The following is a 19,894-nucleotide window of genomic DNA, read 5'->3' on the forward strand; positions in this document are numbered from 1 at the left end:
TCAACCAATGGCAAAAGTTCAGGGCTGTACAATGTGTTCTGTTGACCAATGGTGTATAGGGGCCGGGGGGAGTGTTCAGGTAAGTCATTATATTTGAAATGCCATTTGGCACTGCTAGAGAAAATTACACACATCACACCTTCAAACAGCTTGGATATTTCTCAAAATATTTCCTTGTAAGAGAGAATAAATGTGAATGACATGAGGGTGACAAACTGATGACAGAATTTTCATTTGTGGTTCAACTATTGTTTAACAGTAATATTAACACCCAATAAAAGTAGTCACTATTGTAACTATCAAATAGCGTGGGTGGGTGGCACACAACAGAAGCAGCAGTAGTTTTGCAGTGTTGCTCATGTCCTGTCTGGTTCCCACTGCACTCTACAGTCTCGTGAATGTGTTCCTGCTGTGCCACTTCTGTTGATGTGAGCTCAGTCTTGACCCACTTGCTCCTGGGGCTTCTAATAAACTTGGATGGATAATTTTTAAGTCAAAAGCAGTTAAGGACTGTGGGCATCACTAGCCAGCAGGGGCCGGCTGGAAGTACTTTTTACGTGCCAGCCAGCAGTCAGAGTCCCACGGAGTCACTAATCTGCCCTGGCACCTTGCGTGGTTCTGGAGGAGTGGCAAGGGCGAGGTCAGGATAGTGCCACCCATCGAGAGGCCTCCAGCTCCACACACCCGCCAGCTGTGTTTAATCCAACAAACACCTCCTGTAACCCTCCACCATCCAGGCTGCCGTCACACAGTTAAGCAGATCCACTTTTATCTGTGTTGATGGTATCATGCGAAGGCCGACTTTACATTGTTAAAGACGAACATACTGCCGATAGCTTGAAGCAGAAACTGGTGATTTGATTTAATATGACAGGTAGCTTCTACAGAAACAGAATGGTTTCGCATTTAAAACACTGGTATAAAATAGAGAGTTCCAGTCCTGAATGCCGATTGGTCAATTCAGCGCTCCAGCTCTGCTAAATTAATGGAATAACATTCTAGAGGCCGAGCTATATTGTGAATATAGTCACTGCAAAAGTGAGTTGTACCAAAAATGTTATTACCGATATTAATAATAATAATTCATTACATTTATATAGCGCTTTTCTCGTCACTCAAAGCGCTTTACATAGAAGAGGGAATCTCCTCAACCACTACCAATGTGCAGCATCCATCTGGATGATTAGTATCTATTAGTATAGTATATATATATATACCAATTAGTATATATATATATATATATATATATATATATATATATAGGGATGATTAGAAGATCCATTATAAAAATTATAAATAAATCCATTATATTGGACATTATATTGGATTTTTTTTTTTACATTTAGATTTATTTTGCTGTCAACACTCACTTAAAGTATAATAATAATAAATAAATATATATATATATATATATATATATTAATAGTTTAACAACACTGTTAAATGTAATCTTGCAAATCTCTACATGTTGTGATATCAAAATTCACTTAGATATCACTTACGTAGCACTTAAATGACTGTGTTAGTTTATTTTAGTCAAAATAGTATTATATTTTATTGTAGCTAAATCATCAGTTATCATATATAAAATAAAATTAATTTTTAATAATTATCAGCTTATCTGTTTTAGCCAGGATTTAAAAATGTTATTATATACAGTAAATACATTAAGTGCCATCCTTCCACCATGTATATTACATATGATCTGATAAACATGACTCAGAGTGGTTACTATTTTGCATATTTCGTAGTACAACAGAAATTCTGTATCGACCAATCAGTACCGAAACTATCCAATTCATAATATTTATGCTTTACAATTAACCTGGGATAGGAGAAAGTATTTTAACATTTAAAAGAACAAAATACATCATCTTTAAAGGCCGAAGATAATCACATGACATTTGCTATTATTATACATTATACATATTATTCAGTGATTGCACCGGAATCAAGGTGCGTGACTCATCTATACGTGGTGATTCATGTCTAAATGTGCGTGTTTGCTGTGTTGGGAATGTGTGCAGTGAGGATTCCCGGAATGGGAACGTGTGTTCTCAGATGCCTCGTGTGACTAGCTGAGCTTTGAGAGGAGAGATCAGCTGGGAGAGACTGTTCACAGATTCCTGCTCCAAAACACAAAGCCCCACAGGGTCTCATCATTCAACACACAGATATAACACACAGAGCAATGTAGTAACTATACCATCCAAATGTGTGCACAAATTTCAAAAGATACACCTCACTGGTCTTATTTTATTACCAGCCTGTATACAGAACCTGCGGCAAACATGATATTAAAAGTCATTTCCATGCATGCGGCATAAAACGTCATTCTCACAGCTCTACATGTAACCATCTGTTCTGGTGTCCCTGTGCTGAAGTAAAAGCTTTGGCTCTAGGCAAATAAGCCGTGTTACAATAGATCCTCGTGACTACCTTTTGAATAAGATAAGCTAAAAAGATGTTAGTGGCCCTGTAACCTTTGCCTTCTTAAGACGCTTTTTTTGCCACTGCACAGAGCATTTTATTGAACTGTCAGGACTCATGTTGTCTCAGCTTGAAGGGCTCATCTTGAATTAGCCTCCAAAGTTCAATAGCCCGGGCGGCCAAAGCAAACCCACTCAATAACACCAGAGCTAATGCTCTGCCCAGGCACTGCGGCACACAAGGCTATTCTGAATCTTAAAACAGATAAACAACGGATGCCCTCACGGCCCCTCTCGGATGACTTATGGATCTCAATCTTGGCGGACAGATGACACTCCGAGGCATATTATTATTTCGCTACATTTTTGATACGGTTTATAGTCGAATGGGATTTCTCCTTTCAGATTCTGTCGTGCTATGGAACAGATGGTGAATATTGTTGAAATGATTGTTTCCTTCAGCAAAGGACACTGCAAAATGTTTTCGTCCTGTATTTACAAGCCCTCAGGTGGAACCGACTGCCCCCTTGTGCAAATAAAGAGAAATAAATTCATTCATTGACTCAAACACACAACCTTAGCGCTTGAATTGAGACGGAACTTAATCCAAGAACCAGATTATGAGGATTTAAAGCAGTAGTTCTCAAACCTTTTTGACCCAAAGGCCACCTACTGTACTGTAATCTAATGGATAATGTTATCTTTGTTTTGTTTTTTATCACTCTAAGGGCCAGATTTACTCTTTTGATGTTAAAAACAATCCTGTCAGAATCATGCTAATTTGACCTGTTTAGTAAATCTGGCCCTAAAAGTCATACACTACTGTCAAAAATATGTCCATATTGTTGTATGAACAAACCCCTCTGTACAAACCTAATAAAACTGGAAGGTTTGATATGCAAGTGCTACTTGCTCAGTGCACGTGAAAGAGAAAAAGACTGTAAAGATATGTACTGTAATTGAAATCTACAGATGCAAATAGATAAAGACACAATAAAAACTCAAATGTGTATTGTATTGTAGTCTTTCCAGTAGTCTGTTCAAGATAAGTTTTGGCTGCAAAATAGCCTAAAAGCTCAAAATTATCCAGTGGCTGAAAAAAGGAATGGTTTGTCTGCAGTGTCTTGCCTTAATAAAAATAGCTTTGGTGCACTGCTTTCTAGGAGACTATTCATTTAAAAGCATTAAACACAGGTCAAGTGTGTGATGTCTGCGGCTGTTCGGTGGGAGATGTTGTTCTGTAGAGCACTGAACATTTTTGATGTACTGTCTAAGACTGAAAAGGCATCGATCCCTCTAGGGGATCACAAAAGCAGTGGCCACAGGAGCATATATAAACTCAGCTTAAATTAGGTTTTGATGGTCATTTTATGGTCTCTTAAGCTGTCCGCGATTGATTATGAGAATAGTAGACGACATCCTAGTTCACAAAACCTCTCAACGTGGGCGGGACGTACCTTGACGATGTCCTCGTTGAATGACTTGCACTGCACAAAGGATGACACATCAGTGACTGCTCCGTTTATCTCAATGGAAACCACCTTGACAGGGATGGCCACAGTTCGGCCAGTAAGAACTGCCGTGTTGATAATCTCAGTGTCCTGAATATGGAAGAGAGAGAGAGCATGAGTCAGGAGGTTAGCAGAAGTTCACTGCTACAAAAATCTGAATGTTCAGGAAAGCCCCGGAGTCAGTGCTACACTGCTTAAATACTATCTATTTTCAATTCAAAAGCCACGAGCAAGGAAAATGTCCAATCAGTAAAAAATCCAGTCGACTGGTTTTAAAACTCGAGACACCTGAAATCAGAAGAGCTCACATCCCAGGAATGTGTAAAATATGTGTATTTTTGATAATTAAATAGCATGGTTATTGTAGAATAGTGAAAATATTCAATTCAATTCAAGTAAGGTAGTTGCTGTAGTGGTTATGTTTAGATATGGAGTAGGATTAAGGGGTGTAGAATATGGTCATGCAGAATAAGGCGTTAATATGTGCTTTATAAAGTACTAGTAAACAACCTATATGGTAGTAATATGCATGCTAAAAAGCAACTAGCTAATAGTGAATAGTGTTCCCTAATCTAAATTGTTAACAAGTAATTCAATATTGTATAATACATGTCTACTGTCTACAATGCAGTCACCCGCTACATCATATAAACACTCTCAAGAAGAAGAAAAACACACACACATAATACCTTAAATGCACCACAAGCGGATGTCACTACATGAATCACAACAAGGGTTACAACCAACCATCATTGGAAAAGAGAAACAAATTCATCCTGACATCACAAGACAACTCAAGTTACTACTTGTAACATCATCATCAACAATAACAATGTAGATAAAAGTGGCATACAGTCAAACAATGCAACCATATTCATTATTCATGCCCCAGTGCATGCTGGGAAGCAGGGCCGGAGTAGGGCCCATTTTCAGCCCGGGAGTTTAATGCCGCTTTCCATGGCTCTCTCACTGAAAAAGAAATAGACACTTGCGCTTTCCGAGTCCTGTGTAAAACTGCCTTTATTTCTAAGTGGCACTGCTGGTCCAATTTATGAGCCGCCCACCGGGAATTCTCCTGATGGCCACTCCGGGCCTGCTGGGAAAAGTGCAAATGGGGATAAACCACAAAACCAGTACAGGCCAATACAACTCAAAAAGGCATTAATCTAACTCAAATGATGTGCTTAGTTTGTCTGATTTAAGAAAGTTGTATTTTTTATCATAAATCATAACTGAAATGCTGCATTGGGATGCATTTCTTGTTTTTATTAAAGTCCTGTAAGTTTAACAATCAATGCTAAGTAAATATTTGGTTATTTTTCAGCATTATTTCCTGGAACTCACATGACTTTCATAGATCCTCTGCTTTAAATTGAAATCGAAATTTGGTTGTATTCCGAATGTGTCATGTAAATGTAGTGACCATACTATCAAAACCTGATTAAGCTAATATTCTGTTTTTCTGAAATATACTTGTATTAATTTGTACAGAATTCTGTCATATAAACGGCTTATTAAAGGGATAGTTCAACTTAAAATGAAAATTAAGTCATAATTTACTCACCCTGGTGTTGTTCTAATGCTGTATGCCCTTCTTTGTTTTATGAACCACAAAATGAGAATTTTTGATTTTTTTTTTAAATATGGCTCGTCAATATAATGGCAGAGAATAATGACCAGCATCAAGCTTTTTTTAAAAAAGACATGAAAGTATCACAGAATGATCCCATGTGACACGTACTGTATATTCAAAGTGTTCTGGGGGTATACGATAGGGTTGGCCTTGGTCTTTTATCCACAATTAGTACAAGCCTGCTGTAGCGGACCCTGTCCGAATGATGGCCAAAACTTTACTGATGAGTTTTATGAAGTTTATTGTACTTCACACAAAAGATGAAGCGTCTGTTTTCACTCCAGAAAATGTCATTAAATAATACATTTCAGTTTGTTTTTCACCAAACCCTATCGTATACCCCAGAACACTTGGAATGCAGAATGTGTCCCATGGGATCATTCTGTTATACTTTTGTGTCTTTTTTAAAAAGCTTGATACTTGTCATTATTCACTGCCGTTATATGTGATGCGATCTGGGAAAACCTGTCAGATGTCGGGCCGTTTTCAGGAAGATCAAAAAATCCGTTTTTTGTAAACAAATTTTTTTTCATTAAATTATTATTCCATAACATCTTGTCTCTTATCTCTGAAAATATCTTGGCAAAATTCCCTTGTTTAGTGCAGAAAAATAGCGATTTATAGTGGCAAGCTGAAAGTACTCTCTTTCTCTAATGCGACCATTTCTCTAACGCCCGGCGGAGGTGCAAAAAAATCCCCCATACCTGTCCGTCTCTTAACACTACAAAAATAGTTTACCTATCAAAATAAACCACATAACATGCACAGTGAAGGTGTATCAGTGCGCATTTCACGCCAATCCTGTTTAAACTGTAACGACGCGCAGTTTTATAACATTATCTCGAGATGGAGGAGAACAAGAAAACAACGGAGCCTGAAATAGCTGCTCACTTAAACGATCTTGCTCGCCTCAAACTGCTAATTCCTGATGTCAGTACAATAAATGATGTCATAATGGACTCACAGGATGAATTTTGAGTTTGTAAGCTTTCAAATAAATGATGATTACTAAACTATGTGATATGAAAAAAAAGGCAATAAAAAAGAGTGCCAAGTGTCAGGTCAGCAGGATGTGACAGTTAATTAAACCTGTTTTTCTCAAAATTCCGTTCCTGAAAATCATAGCGATCAGCCAACTTCAGATAAACATATATTTTGCTACCAACAAGCTATGAAAAAAATAAAAACAGACTTGGAAAGGGCTTGATACCAGCTTTCATATGGATATACACTCACCTAAAGGATTATTAGGAACACCATCTAATACTGTGTTTGACCCCCTTTCGCCTTCAGAACTGCCTTAATTCTACGTGGCATTGATTCAACAAGGTGCTGAAAGCATTCTTTAGAAATGTTGGCCCATATTGATAGGATAGCATCTTGCAGTTGATGGAGATTTGTGGGATGCACATCCAGGGCACCAAGCTCCCGTTCCACCACATCCCAAAGATGCTCTATTGGGTTGAGATCTGGTGACTGTGGGGGCCATTTTAGTACAGTGAACTCATTGTCATGTTCAAGAAACCAATTTGAAATGATTCGAGGTTTGTGACATGGTGCATTATCCTGCTGGAAGTAGCCATCAGAGGATGGGTACATGGTGGCCATAAAGGGATGGACATGGTCAGAAACAATGCTCAGGTAGGCCGTGGCATTTAAACGATGCCCAATTGGCACTAAGGGGCCTAAAGTGTGCCAAGAAAACATCCTCCACACCATTACACCACCACCACCAGCCTGCACAGTGGTAACAAGGCATGGTGGATCCATGTGATCATTCAGTTTACGCCAAATTCTGACTCTACCATCTGAATGTCTCAACAGAAATCGAGACTCATCAGACCAGGCAACATCTTTCCAGTCTTCAACTGTCCATTTTTGGTGAGCTCTTGCAAATTGTAGCCTCTTTTTCCTATTTGTAGTGGAGATGAGTGGTACCCGGTGGGGTCTTCTGCTGTTGTAGCCCATCCGCCTCAAGGTTGTGCGTGTTGTGGCTTCACAAATGCTTTGCTGCATACCTCGGTTGTTACGAGTGGTTATTTCAGTCAAAGTTGCTCTTCTATCAGCTTGAATCAGTCGGCCCATTCTCCTCTGCCCTCTAGCATCAAACAAGGCATTTTCGCCCACAGGACTGCCGCATACTGGATGTTTTTCCCTTTTCACACCATTCTTTGTAAACCCTAGAAATGGCTGTGCATGAAAATCCCAGTAACTGAGCAGATTGTGAAATACTCAGACCGGCCCGTCTGGGACCAACAACCATGCCACGCTCAAAATTGCTTAAATCACCTTTCTTTCCCATTCTGACATTCAGTTTGGAGTTCAGGAGATTGTCTTGACCAGGACCACACCCCTAAATGCATTCATGCAACTGCCATGTGATTGGTTGATTAGATAATTGCATTAATGAGAAATTGAACAGGTGTTCCTAATAATCCTTTAGGTGAGTGTATAATCCATAATTATATGTAATAGGTCAAATTTCACCATGATGTGGGTTTTCCCAAATCGCATCACATATTGACGAGCGTGAGGGGGACAAAATAATTATTTTTTCATTCTCCTTTCATGGTCCATAAAAGATAGAAGGGCATACGGCATTAGGACAACAACAGGATGAGTTAATTATGATTTAATTTTCATTTTAGAGTGAACTATCCCTTCAACCTGACATAGTCGTGGTTTCGCTTTTTAAAAATATTAAAAGAAGTGAACATAACTCAATATACAGACAAGTGAAAGCGACGTAACAGTGTTATGACCTACATTTTCTAGTTAATTGTCTTGTGTGCTGTGTCAAGGACATTAATGAGAATTAATGAGCTGAATTACTAAAATGAATTAAAATAAATGGCAAGAGCATCTTCAGTAATGTCCACAAGAGATAAAGCAATATTTTGATTACATAATGTTCCCCTAGCTGTGAAGCATTTAAAGATCTTTTCTGGAATCAAGGCTAAACCAGGATATGAATCTACATCTAAAAACGGTTACAATAGTAAAAGAGAAGAATACATCCTGTAAAATGTATGAAGCTTGAAGAAAAGGATGCACGTGTTCAACAGTGTCATTTGACAAACTCAAATGGGATTGAGGTTCTCATTCACTTCGTACAAACCTCTCGGGCTACGGCAGTTACAGCACTCCATGGTAATGGATTAACTTTTAAAATACTCTTGTTCATGAGCTTCCCAATTTAAAAGTTTTCCTGTTGGATGACACATGCAAATAAATCTATGCTTTCAATTACATCTCAAAAGCTGAAGCCAATTAAAGAGCACATTGGCTTTCCAAGAAAAAATCAATTCATTATTTTGGATAGAATTGCTGCAGGGATGTTGCACAACTAACTGTAAATTATTTCCCTTGTGGCCCACAGGAATAAAGCAAAGATTATGCAGCTCTCTCTCCCTCAAGCTTCAATCAAAACAGCACATTCGAGGAGAAACTTTCCACTGAGCCCCTTTGCTTTAAAACAGGCATTTAATATAGTAGAAATAAAAGCATGCTAGTATGAATAAAAAATCCGCAGTCTTATTTGAACTGGTTTTCAATCAACATCACTTTGTGTTGTTTTTTAGAAACATTTTACATGTTTTTATTTCCAGAGTGCCCTTTCAGGTCACCAGGGTTGACAATAATGTATTCCACATAAAATGACTCGACTCTTCATTTGGAAAAACGTATTTTCTTTTCGCTTTGCTATGCTAAACTGCTTTTAAGGTGCGAGACCAGTCATTGATAGTGATAATACATGTCAACTAACCCGGATCATAACCCAACAGTCTTCTAATACTCTAATGAGAATTAGTTGACATGTAGTTGCAAAGTTATAGTTAGTAGAATGTCTAAAGTGGACTATCGAAATAAAGTATAACCATAATAACAATCACATTGGAATGGCACTATAGGATTTATCACTTGTCAGATTATTGCATCACAAGTCAGGCTGTATGACTCATTTCATAAAAAAAAATATAAAAAAAAATCTTTATTCACATTTTTAGCATGAGAAAAGTCACCAGATGAAATGGGTCATAAATGTTCGACTTGCAAATAACGTCTGAATTAGGTTCTCTTTAATATCTCCCCACTGAGCAAATGAGTTATTAGCTGAGAATTACTCTGATAGCTTTAGCTGAAACTGCATAATCATAATTTTCATTCAAAGTGCATTACTGGCCTGCCTGCCTTGTCTAAATGGAAGTCTTGGGTACTTGCACTAAGAAATAAAATTCATTATATGCCCTTGCAATGGCTTTTCATCCTGCAGCCTAGCTCAATTCTTTCCCTGACATCTCATTTTTATGCAAGGTAAACTTTAAAGGTCAACAACATCCACCCATTGAATTTATTTAATTCATACGATTCATGTTCAGGAAAAGCCTTTTGTGCCGGTGTTGCCTACCGCTGTCATTTCCTCCACTCCAAGCAAAAAGCTGAACAGATGGTCATGGACACACAGGGACTCTCAGCAAAGGAAGCCGATTCAAATCCAGGTTTATTTCCAGCAAATAATAACTAAGCACAGAAAAAACTACAAGAATAACGACATTAAGGTTTATCTCAGAATTTGAGTATCTCAAAAAGCTGTGGTACCCATGCTGACTTATCAGATGATAATACCATGGACTTTGTACTTTGATGCCATAGTATTACCATAAGATATTATGATAAAAAATTATTACTCTATGAAAGAAAAAAAAACACTAAATTTTTTGTGACTCAATTTTAAAGAACCCATCATGCGAAAAGGAAATCTCTTAAATTATTGCATAAAACTTTCAGGTTATTTCAAAAAATTTTCTAGTGATAAAGTATGTTTACAAGCTGCTTAATTTATAAAATGTAATACAAATGAAAGCAACATTTATGAATTAAAACAAAATCCATAAAAATGATCCCATGATGATCTCCTAAAATGTTCTATATATCAAGTGCCCGACGGAACCCTTCAAGGTTCTATATAGACCATACCATAGTATTCCTTTAATTTTTACTATGATATACAGTCAAACCAAAATGTATAATACACCTTGCTATCCTAACTTACATAAATGAACTATAGTGTCCTGCACCCACTATAAAAAATATAACAAATAATATATGGTGTCTGGATAATTTTTGGTTTGACTGTATACCACTACTTTGATTATTGATTATTACACGATTCTCATGGTAATGCCGTGGTAAGAATACAATGATACATGTCCAAAAAACCTAAAAACAATAACAATGATAATTTTTGAATCATAGTAATATAGCGCTCTACTCTAACACAAAGACAGGTCAACGCTGCCCCAGCCCATAACTTCACTCGGAATCATTTTTAAATTGACAGCGATGTGTGAGCGTGCTGGGGAATGCAAATAAGAGTATCATTCTCGTGGCGGGCAGTATTTACAGTGACAGACAGCGAGAGCCGAGCGGTCTCACATGACGGGTGAAACAGCCAGCTCAGATGGATTCAGACAGCTTTAGCTGTAAATAACAGCAAGGGAGCTTTTTGCAAGCCATTAAACACTTCACACACAGTCAGAGCAAGGTAAACCTGAGCCTCTTATTCACACAAAAGGATACCAAAGATACAGGCTATTTGATATAAAACACTGCCGAGGTGACAGACTGCCCTTATGATGAGATTCTTCTAAGCTATTTACAGTTTTGTGCACTGTACTACGAATTGCTTGGTGTAGAGGAGCAAATGGTTTATGGGTTTTAACAAGGATGTATGTTGCTGTGGATGCATGTTGCTTGCAATAAAATATGACCATTTTACAGTTTCGTATTTCGTAACCAATTTGACTTCCATGACATAAAACAAGATATTCTGACTGATATTTCAGACTGAAACAGGATTTTTAACCTTCAAAGTAAAGCAAGACTAGATTCAATTAAATACTATGAAAATTGTTTCAGTTATGACTCCCCCCCCCCCCCCCCCCCCCCCCGTTTGATTTAGTCTATTTAGTTTTGTATCAACTACAATGTGATTTTCTTGACCGAGATCTGGCAGAAACAGATAACTAATTGTACAAATTTTCAAATAATTATTATTTTGATTGTTTGATATTTTAGTAATTGTTTTATTTTATTTTTTATTGTTCACTTTTATTTATCTATATGTTTGTATATGTCTATTGCTTTGGCAATATTGTGCTATTGTACACATTCATGCCAATAAAGCTAATTTGAATTGAATTGAATTGAATTGAACAGGAGATTTTCCCGCTTGGGCGAGCGATCAGCGGACAGCTTTCCCTGCGCATGAAACCCCCCATATGCCAGCAAACCAATTACAGCAAAAATTTGCAAATAAATAAATGACAGAACCAACATTTTATCATGTAAGCTTTATGGTACACTTCAAACAAGGGAATTTGTTGATTTGGAAATAGTATTAATACTAATTAGTGAGTCCACAAATGGCTTGGGTATGCAGAGCATTCGCAGCTTATATTATATATATATATCTATATATAAATAATTTGTTAGACTTTACAGGATTAAGGGTCAAGTTAGTGTTAAATTCCACAGGTTTAGAGCCTGAGAGGAAAAAATAAGGTCATGATGACCTTACGTCCAGAATCTCCTCTTTCATATCCCCTGCTCTGAAAGTGTTTGCATGATACAAGTCCCAATTGGAAGGCCGTGACATATTTTATTTATGATGTACTATTGAAGCAGGAGCAGCAGTGAAGCCCATGTAGCCAACACATCATCTGTCCCCCGCGTGCTTATCGAGGACTGCCTTCACATGCCAAAACCCAGCTATTTCAAGGGAACGCGCGGAGCTGATCCTGTGTGAGTCTCTCACTGGCCGAGCTTGAAAGAGCAGTTCATGGTAATGGAGATTGAGAGACTGGCTTTGTGAGGTAAGAGGGATAATTGTGGCCACACTGAGCTTGTTGGGAAAAATGGCTGAGGTTACACATAAGTCATAGCTTTTCATTTGTAGGGCCAAATGTCTGAGGCCACCTCTCAAAATGACTCTATGAAGAACAGAATTGTCCAGAACGTGTTCTTCATTTGCAGAAATCAGTATGTTTACATGTACTCATTTTCTTCAATCGATATGAATTCAATTCCAATTTCAGATTCAGAAAGTTCTGTTTATGAATCCCTAACTTTACATTTCGATTCATTTATTTGTTTACATATGCATTACATGTATTGTATCACTGTGTGATAATGCTACCGCAAACACAATATCCATTTTTACCTTGATGACACATCTAAAAAGAAAGCATACAGTGTGTCACAAGATTTTTTTTGGCAGATCAGTTCGTAAGACGTAAAACATAAATAAATACGCATTCGTAAGATGTAAAACATATGTTAACATACATATCACTTCACTGTGCATGTGCGCAAGGTATATTTAAATAGGATACAAATATTTTCTGAATACTGATTAGTAATAGTTATTTTTTTGTTATAATATAATATAATAGTCACTAGGGATGTCAATTTACAAAAATTCCCACAAACGATCGTTCTTTAAATTAACAATCAATTTATCGTTAACTTTTTTTTAACATTTTTTTTTTAAATAAAGCTTGGCTTTACAGTGTAGGGAATATGACCGTCACTATACAAGTGCTTTTAAATTTGCTGACATATTTGAAGTTTTCTATTTTCATAGCAAGAACAAATTAACTGCATGCTTTACATGAAAATGTGATGTTTTAACAGTACAAAACAGATAGACTTGTCTCATCTATCGTTGAAAAGGTCTCAACAAGCAGAATACAACAAGCATACTTGTTTCGGTTAGAGACCAAAATATACCAAGTATTTACATAAAAAATACGCAGAAGACGAACGTGTAAACAGTATACACGTGATGCTTTTGAGCCACATTTTGGTTTGTAACTTGGCGAAACATTAGTAAACCATAGTAGATCGCATATCTTTATTTAGAGCAGGGGGTCTCGAACAAGCCTGTGTAGATGACGGAGCGACATGACATGCTGCTTGGCTAAAGCTATAGGATCGCGACACAATCATGATGCAGTTTGACGATGTTGAGAGACTAATTAGACGCTGTTTTACAGCAGTAACACGCTTGGATTGGTTCGATCGCTCAGATTGACAGGTCTTTACCACGCGCCATAGAATAAGAGCGCACAGCTGAAACATCGCTGGAAGATCATCACTCATCAACCAGGATCTTATTACTTGTCTATTCAATGCACTTTTATCGTGGCATTTACACAAGTAGTTCTTAAGTTCAGTGAAATCACTTGTTTGGAGGGTTTTTTGGACTCTTGGTTAATTATATTTCAAAATAAATGGCAAGCCTACTTTATCCGTTGCATGGCGTGAAGACATTAATACACTTAGAATATGTAACTACAGTGAGCTCGCTTAATTTTTCTGTGTGTGTTTGCTGAACGTGTTTTCCCCGAGCCGCATTAAAACTATGCAATCTAATGGTGACTTTGCTTAATCGACCATCGATAAGTTTTACTCGATTATATCATTATCGACAACTAATCGATTGTCGATTAATCGTTAGCATCCCTAATTGCCCTAATCTGGTCTGTGCTTGCCCTTTGCTTCATTTGGACTTTGAGTTAGTTTTGCACTGTTCTCAGTTCAGTTTTCTGCATGTGTTTTCTTTGTTCATGCTCATCTGTTGCCATGGTTTTTGATTTGCCCTCATGTGTCTCACATGTGTCTTGTTAATTACCTCGTTTAGTCGTTGATAGGTGTTGTTTTGCTTCTTGTGTTTTTGTTTCCAGATAACCTGAAGAAGTGTTGAGTTTATTTTTTTATTAATTACAATTTTGAGTTTATAATGATTAAACTACTGCATGCGATTAGATCCTGCCTTTATTATTTTTCTTTTTTATCGCAACCCTTGCTGGCAATAATATAATATTTATTATATTTTTATTTTATATATCTGATTTTCAGTGTGGTCTCAGACTTTGGAGAGCAGTCTATATATATACAGCCTCTCTCTCATAATCTGCTTTGTATCCATGGATTTATACATATGATAATTCGGAAATTCAAAAGAAATGCGTGTGTGTGTCTCTGCTCTGTATGTAGGATACTCATTAGATGCACCGAATTTGAATGTGGCTCTGTGGGTGTATGAAGTGGGATTTGCTCGCCTAAATAAGTGCAGAATTAATTTCGTGTGCTTGGCATGCAACATATAGGTTCTGCCATTGTTGTGTCTATAAACACCTCTTATATGAGCCTCTCTGATTGCTTCCTACTTCCAAATCCCCCAATGAGGGTGAACAGACCTCTTGAGTACTTAGAAAATGTAAAAAGAAGGTCTTTTCATGCATAAAGCCCACATAAATACATGGCATATTGTGTATATCCCATATCTTCCAGCTACAGAACACACACATCCGTGCGTGTTTAGCTACACAATCTAGTGAGCTGCCTCGCTGCCTACTGCCTACATAGACAACTGCCCACTCTGGTAGTGTCCTAACTGGTATAGACCCTCGTAATGACTGATTTGGAATAGACTACATAGCCTAAAAACGTATACAAAAAGGCCAGACTAACCGGTAAATTACTGTTAAGAAATCATGTGTGAACAAGACCTTTTCAAAAATGCCAGTAAATCAGTTCTGGCAATTTCCCGGTATGAGAGCATTACCAGTAAATTACCGGTATGCTGCCGTTTATGATCAAAGAACATGATTACTGGTATGAGCATGTACTGTATGAGGTCAGAACACACTGATTTAAAAAGTCTGCTTTGGGCCAATTATAAAGCTCTGTCGGAGCTGTTTACGGTAAGTTACAGTGGTTCAGGATTACATGCACTGCTTGACCAATATAATTAAATAGGCAAATGCTTGAGAGTCTATGATTGGGTCATTATTCCAGTGAAAATTATGTTTCTAGCATGTTATATGTTTGGCAACAGTTATTCTAACCCTAATTGATGGAGTGCGTAGCTTTTCATTTCTTAAACAACCATGTAGGACAGTGGTTTTCAAACTTTTTAAAGAGCGATCCCTTTTTTTTTTTTTTTTTATTGACACGACCCATACAGTAGTATACAACAATCTCTTAAAGATGCAATCAATCAGGCCATAATATAAGCAAGGCGGTGCCAAGTGTGTGTGTGTGTGTGTGTGTGTGTGATGCTGGTGGAGCGAATGAGTGTGTGTGTGTGTGTTTATATATATATATCTTTTGTCATCTTCATTTATATAGCGCTTTTAACAAAGGATTGTTCCAAAGCGGCTTTACAGTGATAATAGGAAATTAAAGTAACAGAGATTGTTCTGGTTCTAAAGGTAAAGTTGATAATTCCGCGAATAACTGCAATTGCAGATTTCGAACAGAGATGGCGACAAAGAGGAAAAACTACGGACTGCAGCTTTAAATTCATTGAAAGTCTTTGGGATGTGCTGGAGGAGACTTTAGTGCTGGACTCCTGCATTTTCAATACAAGATGTTGAGCAATAGTTGATGCACCTCTGGATGGAAATAACATCACAGCATTTATTTCCATGAAGAGGTACATGCATTTTTGAAATAAGGTCTGTGGTGAACACAAGCTCAAGATATTTTCACCTTTTATTCTACAATATGAAATACATCAGTAATGCCCTCTTCTAATTTTTTTTTTAGCTTTTACTTGTCCTGTAAAAGACTTTTGCTAACAAGTGGCTAACTGGGACTACAGAGGTTGTCGATTAAATGAAACGTCATCAGCTGAATGGGTAAACTCTGTTCTGTTTTGCCTAGTTTCCATTTTCTCTTGGTTGTCATACAGTAGTTATTCTTTGTTTAATTGATTAGAGTCTAACCTGTCACTCATTGCCACTGTATGTTTAAACCCTCAGTTGTCTTCTGTTCTTTGTCTTGTGTTGAAGTTTAATGCTGTTGTTTCTGTGTATTAGTTCCTGGTGTTTATTAAATGTTATGTCATTGTTCATCTGGTACAGTTTAGATTTTTTTTTAACGTTTTGTTATTATATAATTTTTAACTTGAATGGTACGAAACTTTTCTAACTTTTTTCAAGTTCACTTTTTTAAACTTTTCAATTCAGCAATAATCTGCCAAGTGTCATCTTTAAAAAGAGACCAATCTTAAGTCTTGGAAATGTGATTTTCAGGTACATGCTCAAAAAGTGAATAAATGGACTATAATTACTGCATAAATATAATTTAGTTTCATAATGCAAATACTACAAGAATATACTACAGAATACAAAATATTAAATAAAAAAACATTATCAAACAAAATGATCTGACCGACAGGTAATTTCCGATGATTGAAATCACAGAGTTTACCGGTATTTTGGTACTGATGTGTGAATGGTATCTTACTAAAAAGATGGAATGTTGTGAACAGCATCTGGTAATTTTACAGTAATTTACCGAGATTACTGTGTGATGTTTTTATAAGCAATTTTTATCGATTCTTTTCAGTATTCAATGAATTATAAATATAAATATAGCAGCAAGCAGCAATTAGCGGGGTTCAGGTGTTTTAAGACCTTCATGCCAACTATCCTGTTAAAGTCTAGGCCAACCTGAAATGTAGGGCTGACAGCCTGACACCATAAAATATCTATAATGGAGAATATGCTAAAACACATTCACAAAAGAATGAAAGGCTTAAACAATAATATAGACTAAGCATGCTTACACACGCACATGCACACATTTTGTTTTAGATACAGATATTTGAAATATATGATGGGTAACAAAATGTTTACTGCAAGTGTCCTCTGTAAAACACCATTTTCAGGTTTCACATTATTCATAATGTAGCACAATTGTCAAAACTAATGTTTAAATATATATGAAGTGATTGATTTTGATTAAATATGATTGTAAATGTTATAATAGGGATTTTTTTTATTTCTAAATATGAATTATAGAAACACATTAGTAAGTAGTAAGAAAAAAAAACCATAAACAAGCAGAGGACCACTCATAGCTTGCTTTCATTTAAATGTGTCTGTTTTAAAAGTGTCCGTTTGTCTCCACTAAAGCAAGGCACATTTTCCATGTGAACAATTAAAGAGGTAAATTATGACAAAGTCATTTGTAATGTTATTTTAATGATTTTATAAAGTTTAAATATGATTTCAAATGCAAAACCCTTGAAAATAATTATTTTACAGAGCAGAATGAGCCAATGAGTGCTATCCTCTGCTATTGTGTGGTGGTTTTGTGTTTTAGATATAGATATTTAACCCCTTTATAGGCAAATATCGGTTTATTTGTGTTCACATACATGCAGACAGCGTCCGTTGGGCACTTAGTTCAAAAGTGTGCACATTTGGAGAAATATTGATTTATTACCACGTTTGCAAAATATTTTGTCATATACAATAACCTTTTGATTTATTTCCCACTGAATTATGCGATCTAAAGAGCTGAAAGAGCGTTCAGAGCGAGCTCGGTCTCTCCTCTTCCTAATTTGCATCAGTTTATGACTCGTCGCACGTTCATTTGATCTCTTCAGCTGTCAATCATTGTACGTGAGTCAACATAACCATACTCTTGCCCTTTGCATGACACTTTCCTGTACATTTCCTTGCCCTGTGCTCTGTGAAGAATGAACCAAAGAAACATTTCTACACTTGAAATAAGAAGCTAATAAACACACGAATAAGATGGTTGATGGTTTGTGTGTGATTTTCATATTTTAGTATTTTAATATGAATAAAGAATGTTTAAAGTCCCTGCAAAGTAAAAATTAAGTATGTGTTCTGAGTTTGTCACACCACAGAAAAATGTGTTATTAGCCACCCAGACAAATTTGAATGATAAAAAAAGCCGGCAAGTACATAAAGTAAGCTATCAAAATCTTGAAAAAATGAGCAGTATTCTCTGCTCTCAAACGCTGGGGGCGTGTCTGCTGGCTGCGCTGAAACCACGCCCACTCGCGGGAAAGCTGCCGACGGTGATATTTGTGATACTGCTTTCGGGACGGGGAGATGAAGGCCGAGGCGGGAGATAGTCGGTTCGGCCCCATTCACCAGTAACAGCGGATTATCAGTGAATCCCAGTTGTCTCCGACGAAAGTTTATAAAACTATCCCGTGTAAAATGATCGCTACAGAGGCGGGTGTTGGCGGTGATCCTCAGCTCTCCATCAAGGTTGGCTCTTCACAAAATTAATCCACCTCTTCTTGATGTGATCGTTTTTAGGAAATTTAAATAAAGACACCGATCTGTTTAGTACATGATCGCATCCAGGTAGTAGCCTACGCATTTCCGTGTCGAAGGCATAGCTAGCTAGCAAGCAAACTGTAGGCTGTAGTAACTAATAGTACTGACAGTAAGTCGCGATTGGGTGGCCTCAGTGCGTCATCAAGTAGGGGCGTGTCCAGGAGCTCAAGGGCTCCAGTGCGTCATCGAGCCCTGTTTTAGCCCCGCCCAAAAAATCCGTAAAATAGCAATGGTGAAAAACTGTTTAACGGTCTAACTCCACAATTCAGTAATTCACAGTTCACAGTCTTTGTAATATGTTTTAGCAATACATTTCTAACATTTATAATGGGTTTAGAATTTTTTTTTAGAATTGCCTTTACAGGGACTTTAAATTATACGTAGCGATCAGCCGCACACTGTAAAACCCAACAAGTTCAGCTAACTCAAAACATTTGAGGACACCGATTACCTCAATTCAATTAATTAGATAAAATAAGTACTCTGGACATAGTTTAATTGAGTCCACTAAAACAAGGATATTTCTTAATACACAATTAAACTTCACTGCATTCCAATACTTTATATAACTGAAACTTCACTATATTGAGTAAAACCACTGAAATTACAAACTTTAAATGATCTCAGAGTGCTTGCAGTTACTGCTAGCTCACAATATCACACACAAAGTCAAATCCAATAACTTAAGCTAACTCATAACATTTGAGGACACCGATTACCTTAATTCATTACATTTTTTAGAAACCAATAGTTATGAGTATTCTGAAGTAATTTCAGTTGAGGTCACTAAAAGAAGATATACATTGCAGTCAAGAATTAAAGTGATTCATTAATTGACGATTGAGCATTAGTGAAGAACACCTGCTGCTAACAAGCAGAATCATTAAAGGAACGAGAAATAATGAAAGAGAAACAAAGAAACTACAACTGACTTCATCCACAGTCTTAGATGAAATCAACTGAAGATAAAAGACGTTAAATCTCTCAAGATCTCAGCAGAGGAGGATTAAACCACTCCACAAACAGCATTACCAGCTTCACTTATTACTAACCAGTTTGACTGTATTTGTGTCACGGGTCTACAGAAGTTGTTATTGAGAATTAACAGAGGTTTATATGTTGATGATTTATTGTTTCATTAAAAAG

General features: G+C 36.9%; 1 protein-coding gene across 2 annotated transcripts in view; it reads right to left on the reverse strand.

The window, feature by feature from the left end:
• Positions 1-19,894, reverse strand: part of tmem132e (transmembrane protein 132E) — a 413,267-nt gene that overhangs the window by 22,249 nt on the left and 371,124 nt on the right. For both annotated transcript variants that reach the window (XM_056235948.1, XM_056235947.1), the window contains exon 5: positions 3,887-4,030. In XM_056235948.1, coding sequence (XP_056091923.1) covers positions 3,887-4,030 — 144 coding nt within the window. The remainder of the gene's footprint in view (positions 1-3,886; positions 4,031-19,894) is intronic.

Source organism: Rhinichthys klamathensis, unplaced genomic scaffold (genome assembly GCF_029890125.1).
Source record: "Rhinichthys klamathensis goyatoka isolate OS25496 unplaced genomic scaffold, OSU_Roscu_1.1 h1tg000435l_1, whole genome shotgun sequence".
NCBI classification, from domain to species: Eukaryota; Metazoa; Chordata; class Actinopteri; order Cypriniformes; family Leuciscidae; genus Rhinichthys; species Rhinichthys klamathensis.